Source organism: Akebia trifoliata, chromosome 6, assembly GCF_017979445.1.
Source record: "Akebia trifoliata isolate Shusen 1 chromosome 6, ASM1797944v1, whole genome shotgun sequence".
Taxonomy (NCBI): Eukaryota; Viridiplantae; Streptophyta; class Magnoliopsida; order Ranunculales; family Lardizabalaceae; genus Akebia; species Akebia trifoliata.
Window position 1 is genome coordinate 9,132,194 of NC_141380.1, and position 9,906 is coordinate 9,142,099.

At 34.1% G+C, this 9,906-nt stretch overlaps 1 protein-coding gene across 1 annotated transcript; it reads left to right on the plus strand.

Annotated features, from left to right (window-relative positions):
* The first annotated feature begins 5,601 nt into the window (after positions 1 to 5,601).
* Positions 5,602 to 6,556, plus strand: LOC147400126 (uncharacterized). Its single transcript, XM_086446647.1, has 2 exons — positions 5,602 to 5,854; positions 6,074 to 6,556. Exons 1-2 carry the CDS (start codon positions 5,651 to 5,653, stop codon positions 6,407 to 6,409), a joined length of 540 nt encoding a protein of 179 aa, XP_086302773.1. The 5' UTR covers positions 5,602 to 5,650; the 3' UTR covers positions 6,410 to 6,556.
* The last annotated feature ends 3,350 nt before the right edge of the window (positions 6,557 to 9,906 follow it).

Here is a 9,906-nt window from a genome sequence, read left to right on the forward strand (position 1 = left end):
TCAATTAGAAGATTGAAGTCAAGGGAGGCATGTCATCAGTTTCAAAATACCTTGTTATCTTTAATATTCACCAAAATTTAGGGGGCATTAATTTTTTATTTTCTTTTAATAACTTCCAATACGTGAAACTTTATTAAGAACTTTTTTTTTCTTATGAAAACTTCAAAGTAGGGTCCAACATGGGATTAGGGAACTATTAACTATCAATGTGGGGTTGCTATTTTGCAAAGCGGGGCTTTTTTTCAACATTCTTAAGGGGTTTATTAAAAAATAAAAATAGAGAGTCTTCTCTCAGTTAAGGCCTTAATCAATTGCCTAACTTGCCTTACGATTTAGCTGGCCCTAAGAAACCTTTATCATAAGTTTGATATCGATGAATCCTCTAAAATAAATAAAGAATTATATAATTTTGATATTTTAGATGGTGGCATTGTGGTTAATGCATCAATCTACGTGTATACCACATCAACTCATTGTGGGTGAGGTGGCAAAAGATAGGGTCAAGTCAGGGTTGTTTGAGTCCTAACGTAATCCTAAGGAGGTAGATTGTACCTTAAACTAGTGTTAAACCCTATCATGCCTAAGTTGGCTAAGCCCAACTCAATCATGTTTGATTTCTTTTAAATTTTATAAAATATTAAATTCTAGGGTAATTTAATAAAAAACTCATGCGAAATGGGTGATATTAGTGTTCCCCTCTATGAAATGTAAGATGAGGTCTACCCCTTGACTTTCGTTAACCCAGTCAAATCGTTAATAAAAAATTAAAAATCAGTTAACAAAATTGGTAAAATATAAAAAATACCCATATATGTTAAAATTATGAGAATGTCCTTTTATCAAAGCAACCAAACTGTTTTTGATCTAATCATTTTAAAGACAATAACCTTGAAAATGTTAATAATTTTGAACCAATTTCTCATCAATTTATACCTAAACTTTATTGTTTTGAAGCATAATCTCATCGTTTCAACCCTTTTTCATCATTTTCACCTCAATTTCATATTTTTCAACCTAATATCAATATGTTCATCCCTATCTCATAATTTTTATCTCATTCTAAAGGCATTCTTTAACCCAAAGATTAGAATCTCCACACGGAAAACTTTGAAATAGAAAAAAAAAAAAAAATCAAGGAAAACTATGAAATAATGAAGAAAATAAAATTAGTAATACTCCTTCATGTAAAAGAGTATATATATATATAGGGTCGGATTCCGTAGACACATATTGCGACTCACATTGCAACATAGTGTTTTGTCTTATATGGGCAAAAATGTTTGGAATGGGCTGATTTTTTGTGAGGATGATCTCTATGGTGAGGAGATCATCCTTGCCAAAAATCAGCTCATTATGAAACTTCTAGCCCCATGTTTACAAGTTGAAAAATTTTAGACTGTCCAATTTTGTAAATCAATTTTGATGGGGTTAGAAGATTTGGAATGGGATGATTTTTTGCAAGGATGATCCCCTCATCACAGAGATCATCCTCACAAAAAATCAGCCCATTCCAAACCTTTTTACCCATATAAGACAAAAACGGTGTCGCAATGTGGGTCGTAGGAACGCTACCCATATATATATATATGCGTTAACGTTCAATACTTCATGGGGACATTAGCATTGTCCAACACTTTTTTTCTTCTTATAATACCCCTTATTCTTTTATCTTTTAATGAAAAATACAAGAGCATGTTAATCTTTTACACAGTAAATGTTTGTTTACATAATAAATGCTATGAGCATTTAATTATTTTGAATAAAATATATTTTTCAACATAATAAATGCATTTATTAATGACATAATAAATATATTTTTTATGTAAAAGATTGACATGCCCTCATGTTTTTCACTATAAGACCAAACGATTAGGGGTATTATTGAAAAAAAAAGTGTTGGACAATGTTGACATCCCTATGAGGTCTTGGACAAAATTATTTTATATGGGCTAAAAGTTTTGGAATAGCTAGATTTTTTGTAAGGGTGTTCTCTATTAGGGTTGCACATTGGATTGGGTAAATCCAAGAACAGAACCAATCCAAGCCTTTTGGATTGAATTGGTTCGAATTGAGCATGGTTTGGTTTGGGTGCAGATAGTAAAAAAAAATCTGATTGATTTGGTTAAGTTCCAAATTAGGGGTATAATATAACTGAACCAATCCGAGAACCGAACCAATATATATATATATATATATTGGTACGGTTCAGCAGTCCTAAAGTTTGCCAAGTTTGGTGCCAAACATTTTTCAAAATATGAGTTAGAAGCTTTGGAATGAGCTGATTTTTTGTGAGGATGATCTCTATGATGAGGAGATCATCCTCACCAAAAATCATCCTATTCCAAAACTTCTAACCCCATCAAAAGTGATTTACAAAAATTGGATGGTCCACGATTCTTCAACTTGTAAACTAGGCTTAGAAGTTTCAAAATGAGCTGATTTTTTGTGAGGATGATCTCTTCACCGTAGAGATCATCCTCACAAAAAATCAGCCTATTCCAAAACTTCAAACCCCATCAAAAGTGATTTACAAAAAATGTTTGGCACCAAACTTGACAAACTTTAGAGTTGCCGAACCACTCCCTATTATATATATATATATATATATGGGTCACGTTATTACGACCCCCTTTGCGACACACCTTTTTGTCTTATATGGGCAAAAATGTTTGGAATGGGCTGATTTTTTGTGAGGATGATCTCTATGGTGAGGGGATCATCCTGGCAAAAAATCATCCCATTCCAAAACTTCTAGACCGTCCGATTTTTGTTGAAAAATTATAGACCGTCCAATTTTTGTAAATCAATTTTGATGGGGTTAGAAGTTTTGGAATGGGATGATTTTTTGCCAGGATGATCCCCTCACCATAGAGATCATCCTCACAAAAAATCAGCCCATTCCAAACATTTTTTCCCATATAAGACAAAAAGGTGTGTCGCAAAGGGGGTCGTAATAACGCGATATATATATATATATATATATATATATATAATATATATATATATATATATATATATATTAGATATATATATATTATATATATATATATATATATATATATATATAGAACAACGTTATTACGACCCCCTTTGCGACCCCCTTTGCGACACAACCTTTTGTCTTATATGGGAAAAAATGTTTGGAATGGGCTGATTTTTTGTGAGGATGATCTCTATGGTGAGGGGATCATCCTGGCAAAAAATCAGCCCATTCCAAAACTTCTAGACCGTCCGATTTTTGTTGAAAAATTATAGACCGTCCAATTTTTGTAAATCAATTTTGATGGGGTTAGAAGTTTTGGAATGAGATGATTTTTTGCCAGGATGATCCCCTCACCATAGAGATCATCCTCACAAAAAATCAGCCCATTCCAAACATTTTTTCCCATATAAGACAAAAAGGTGTGTCGCAAAGGGGGTCGCAAAGGGGGTCGTAATAACGTGACCCATATATATATATATATATATATATATATATATATATATATATATATATATATATATATATATATATATATATATATATATATATCTATTTTTATTTTCTTTTTATCTCTTTTTTAGTTTGAAGAAAACCTAACTGTCGTTCGTCTCCCTCACTCACCTCCACTTGCCACCTCCCCACCTCACCACCCTCGTCAAAAAATAAAGATGTAACACCTCTCTCTCTCTCTCTCTCTCACACAATTGTGTTTGTGTGTTAGAGGTAACTCATTAAAGTCTTCAACTTCATCTCCTCTATTTTTTTTTTTTTTTTTTAATAAAAACTCATAAAAAACATGCCCCCTTATTATTACAAAGCAACAAGCAATAAGCATCATTTGATTTTAAAAATGACTTTGATTTTCAATCATCTCTTACTAGGTAATGATTTTTATTTTATAATTTTTTCATGATTTTTATTTTTAATGTATTATGCGTGATGCTTTGTTTAATATTTATTTTGCCTAATTTTAAGTTTTAACTATTTCAATTTTACTATTAAAAATAATAAGTATGAGAACCGAGAACCGATCCAAACCAAGGTTGGTTTGGATTGATTCAATTCTATAGGGTAATTGGATTGGTTCGGTTCCAAATTTGTAGAACCGATTATGTTTGGTTCGATTCTAATTTTGTCAAAATCCAAACCATGTGCACCCCTAATCTCTATGGTGAGGAGATTATCCTCACAAAAATCAGCCCATTCTGAAACCTTTAACCCCATGAAAAATGATTACAAAATAACAGTTAAAAAATGACGGTCCACAATTCTTCAACTTATACATTTGGGTTAGAAATCTCAGAATGAGTTGAGTTTTTGTGAGGATGACCTCCTCATCATAGATATCATCCGCATAAAAAATCATTCCATTATGAAAATTTTAGCCCATATAAGACAAAATAATTTGTCTAGGAATTTGACAAATGAATGCGACCCATATATTATATAGATATATTACTTTATAACCAAATAACTAAAATATATTATAAAATAAAAAATTTGCTCTCATTTCTTGATTTCTTTTAAGTTGGAGGATAAACATTGGTTTATGCACCCATATCTGTGGTTTTTGTTGGTTTCAATTCCAAGTCCACTAATTTTAAAATTGGAATTAGAACCAACAAGAACTAGAACTAAAAAAATATGATGGTTTCGGTTCTAAAAGCCTTAGGAACCGACTCATGGACACCACTTCAAAGGCCTCATTGATCACCAACTCAAGAAATAAATACACCTTTATGGAGAAAACAAATTGACTTAAATATGTATTTACTGACTAAAAATAGGATGGCATAGATGAAGTTCCAAAAGCTCTTGTGGAGGCTTTGTATTTTACTAGTCTTTCAAAATTTTGTACTTAGAACTAAAAAATAAAAATCATTTAGGATATCCATCTCCTCATAGCATTTGAAGTTTAATTACTATAACATATGGTTTAAAACTAGATAAATATATTTATTAAAGGGCCAAGATCCCTTGACTCCTAAGAATGACTCATGAAAAAAATACATGATCCCAACCCTTTAAATCAAAATCCAATGGTAGAGATTTATCCTCGGGATAAGTATCTCTAAGATTTTGTTGCGAAGATGCTCATAAATCTAAACCATTGGATTTTGTGTTTAAAGGGTTGGGATCATGTCTTATTTTCATGAGTCGTTCTTAAGAGTCAGCGGATCCCAATCCTTTATTAAATATTTAAAAGTAGCCTCTTTTTAAAAAAAATAAATAATAATATCTTTTTGGCCTTTTATAAAAACTTTAAATGTAGATGCATAATTAAATTTCTAACCTAATTTGTAATTGTAAGCTGATTTAATTAAATCACCCGAGTCGACACGACTAATTGGTTCAAACGAGTTTTTGGACGAGTCACATACTCACATTGAAATTTATCTTGAGCCCACTCGGTTGAGAAACAGAAGTTCTAGCTAGAAACGAATTCAATAGTTGCAATAAATCTTCATTAAATAAAAGTTGTTAATTGTATCTGTACATTTAGTTTCTAATTTAATTTTCTTTTATTGGCAGCCTCTGTAACGCTTCTAAACAATTTTTTTTAAAATCATATTAGGGTGTCCACTCTATATAAGTTCCAATGATGAACAAAAATGATACATAAAGAAAAATATTTTCTTTGAATCAAGATTCAATTTATTATATGTAATGGCCAGTCATGGTGGTGGTGGTGGTGGTGAAGGTGGTGGTATTGATCGTGGCGGTGTCGTCTCGAGTTTAAGCCAAACCGATTCCCATCGAGCTATTCCGCTCACCCATAGTCTCATAAATCCTGAACTTGCTTCGTTGCCTATTGAATTAGATGAACCCCATCCTCTCCCCACAGGTTGGGAAAAGTTCCTGGATCTTCAGGTGATAGCATTCGCCTCTTACCTTTCTTAAAGTGCTATTTTTTCTCGAAAAATCACAAATTCGTATTGTGATCGATGCGTATATGTTCATTAGTCATTAATTAACTTTACTTATTACTAGTGATTTTGTTTTAATTAAGGATCGATGTGTTTTCTTATTATCTAGTGATTTTGCTTTGATTAATGGAGAAAATTTATTTAACATTTTATTCCTTATTAGACCGGCGCGATCTACTATAAGATGGATATGGGAGGCGGGTGGGAGGCAACCGTGAGTAAAAAAGGAACCACTCCAAATATGAACCAATTGCCACCAACACCAACACCAAACTGGTCGGCACTATCATCGTCACCATCGCTTTCGAGCTCGTATGTATTTAATGGAAATGAGGCCCAAGTAGTCTCCAACAAACCCAAGGTGACATCAATGAAATTAATGGGATGCCCAAGTTGCAGCATCGAGTTTATGTCATCGGAAGAATCCCCGAAGTGCCCGATTTGCAAAAGCATTGCTTTGCTTGATTTCATGCATGAGAATATCACCAAGGAGAAATAATTAGGCTTCTTCTAGTAATTCTACTACTACAACTGTTATTTATTACTAGTCCTTTTGTTGTGGAGTTACTTAATAGTGGTATCAATGTTTAGTTTTTTCTTATCTAATGCTTCAATTGAGTTTTTCATCCAAAGTTGACATTCTAGATATGGAGTGGGCTATTTGTAGACTATTTAGTTTTCATAGTGATCTTCTCGTTGTGAGATCATGTAGGCATTGCAAGTACCCAGGGGAGGGACCCATATGCCTTGGCTCTGACCCTGGCTCTTTCGATCCCCTTAGTCAGACATAAGTTCGGACATCCTCGTCATCCAAAAAAGAAAGATCATCACCATAATGTAAGGAATTCAACCCAAAATTCCCAACCTGTGAGAAACAAAAATAGAGAAAAATACACGTTGAAAAAAAAAAAGAGAAAGTAATCACACGCACAAGATAGTATTTACGTGGTTCAGCAATTTGCCTACGTCAACGGAGTTGCAGGGATTCAACTATTATGGAAAAGAATTACAAAGTACGGCTCAAGTCTCAAAAATGACAACCAAAATCTTAAAAAACCCTAATCACCAAAAACGGCTTCTATATACTGAGCATAGGATTCACAATGGGTTACAAAACGGGCCCAAATTTTTTTCCCGGGGGTGTTGCCCCTTGGACCCCCAGGAGACTTGTCCATGAGCGCTTCGGCTTGGGCCTATTGGCCCAAACCTTCACTCCTTGGACTAAGCCTCAGAAAATTTCCCATTAAAATACCACGCAAAACATTATTCAAGTCGGGTCGGGTCGTCAACCGAATCAAACATAGTTAGGCTCCACAAAGCCCAACACATAAAAAGTCAATTAATTTTGAAATTTATATCCCTATCAAATATAAATTAATAGAAGTTGAAACAACCTGAATCGTATATTTCACTACAAAAATAATTGAGCTACCACTAGAAGTTTCATAATAATATTAATTTTACATGAGGAGATAACATTCTAGGGAGGTGTCCTCCAATCTCAACAAAAAAGAGATTAAGTTCAAGCATTGGTTGAACTTGTGCCTTATAATTGACTTATTGATAAACTCCCAAATCAAGTTCTTGTGAAAAAACTTCATATCCTCCATCATAACACTCATCCAACCATTTTTTTCCTTACTCCCAATATTTTCTTCAAAAGTAATTGGATCTCCCCCATTTACCATTTGTGCAAAGTTCACTTTATCCTCCCATCCAAACCTCCGCTACGTGGATTTGGAGTCACCACCATTCATTTTTTAAAAATGCTGTGAATGACCACCCGAATAATAATTTGAAGAAAAATCAATTTTCTACAGAATAGTGGCTCTCGTATGGATAGGCATGTTGGTTTACCTAAGATCTAGGTAAATATTAGATTAAAGAGAGGAAAAGGTGTTATGCAATCCTCTCTCTCCACCAAAAGGTGGTAACCTTAAAATACATGGTCATTTAAAAAAATTTGGAAAATACGATTTGTACCCCCTAAGTAAAGGGGGACATTATTTTCAATTTGAATAACAAGAATCACCCTATTGCGAGAGGGAATCTCATTCGTAACTTTACCTTAAAGTAAAATAATTTTGAAGACTTTTTAGGTTTTGATGGCTATGGGTCCATTTTCATGAAAGAAGGGCCCAATTATCTTAGCCTCAAAACTAATTTTTGGTGGTGTGTGCAAGTTGTGAGTAGAGGTTTTAAATGACAATTTTTTTTTGAAGAGAACTTCAACCCCTACACTTTCGATAGAATTGAAGTCCGATCTATCAAAGGTAAAGGAGGGTGATCATCACATCTTAAGAGTTATCTAAACAAAAATTAAAGAAGTGAGGAAGGGAGATGGGGACGGGAAGGAAGGGGAATAATACTTTTAAATAAAAACCTAATCTAACCCACCTTAAGGCTTTGATTTCTTCTTTCCTTTCTTCTTCTTCTTAGGTCCTTAGTAGAATTATGTGTATCCTTTTTTAAAGAAGATAAATGAGAGAGAAAGAGAGTAGAGGATTAGTAGGAATTTTGTGTAGGATTTTAGAATAAAGAGAGGCTTGATAGCATAAGGAATTTTATGGGGGAGATGAAGGTTTTTATAGGCTTTGGGAATTGCTTTTAGGGTTAAAAATGATATGAGGTTTAGACATAAGGTGTTTGTCATTTTGATGTTGGGGATGGGTAATTTAATAAAAAAGAGTGAATGATGTGCTTTTGACCCAAACACATAGATAAAATCCAATTGGGTTGGTTAGGCACCTCATTCTTAAGTTGAGTGTTGGTTAATGTTGAGGAGTGTGGGTGTATGGTTAAGACAATGATTTTTGTAGGGGGTTATGTGGTTAGGTTTCAGGAGGGTTAAGGGTATTGTGACATTTGTTCCAAAGTGGTAGTCATGTATAGTTTTATGATGGGCCAGGTGTGGAGACTAAAGAGAAAAGGTGTATGGATGGCTTGTGGTGAGTTTTTGGATAAAATGATGAGGGTATTATGACATGTGGTGTGGGTTGAAATGGGGGTTGATTAGCTTTTGAGGGTAATGATGAGGTTGAGTAGAGTGATTTTGGGAGGTGGGTTGTGGTGGTGACAAGTGTCCATCGTGATGATCATATATTGTGTGAAACTTGATTGGTTAAGATCATGGATATAGATATGGGTTTGGACTTGTGTAGGGATTTGATTTTAGAGTGGGCTCTTGCATGTTAGGCTTAAGATTTGATTGTGACCTAGGTTAAAAATTGAAAGGAAAAACGGTAACCACTCTTCCTCACTTTGAATTGGAAGTCAAAGTCCCAATCAAAATAGATTGAGATAGATTTTGTATTATGTGATGATCGATGCTTTTATCGAGTCGAGTAAGATTGTCACCAAACCGCATGAATTAGAGTGACGATTGGGTGCCATACTTTTATTGAAATGCACACTTTAGGTTCCAAAATCTCATAGCAAAAAGTTTGATTCATCGTATGCCAACTTTTCTCGTATAATTTGTGATTAGTGAATAAGTGAAATACGTACTGAATGTTGATTGTGAAATGATTCTAATAGCCCAATTGGAATTGTCTTAGATCTATGGTCAGGGTCAGGCTTAGATTTGGGATTTATTTAAGATGGGGCTTAGGGTGGTTGAAGATTGGTAGGCCTTAGGTGGGTTTAGAAATGAGTTTGAGACTCGATTTTAGGTTTGAGGTTAGAATGGTGAGGATTTGAAGAGGTGTGGGTTTTAAAAACCTTATTGTGGGTCCATGAGATTTTAGAGGTCTTAGGGCTTTTCTTTTGAATAAAAGGCTTGGGTTTTGAAGACTTGGGCCTCGAGGCCTGTTAATGACTCTTTTGGATAAAACACATTTTGGACTCCTTTTGAAGTAAGGGCCCATTCAAATTGGGGTGTCTACAATACTCATAGGTAGTTCTATTGTAATACCTATCTTCTGAAGAAGGTGTCTCAACCAGGTTAGCTCACAAGACGTATGTGACATAGTTTTGTACTCAACCAAGTAGTTCTAG

What these genes read in the sequence shown, in the direction of transcription:
- LOC147400126 (XM_086446647.1), top strand. Translation starts at nt 5,651, where the DNA reads ATGGCCAGTCATGGTGGTGGTGGTGGTGGTGAAGGTGGTGGTATTGAT. An exon ending in AAAAGTTCCTGGATCTTCAG is followed by an intron (nt 5,855 to 6,073) that starts GTGATAGCATTC and finishes ATTCCTTATTAG; the next exon opens with ACCGGCGCGATCTACTATAA.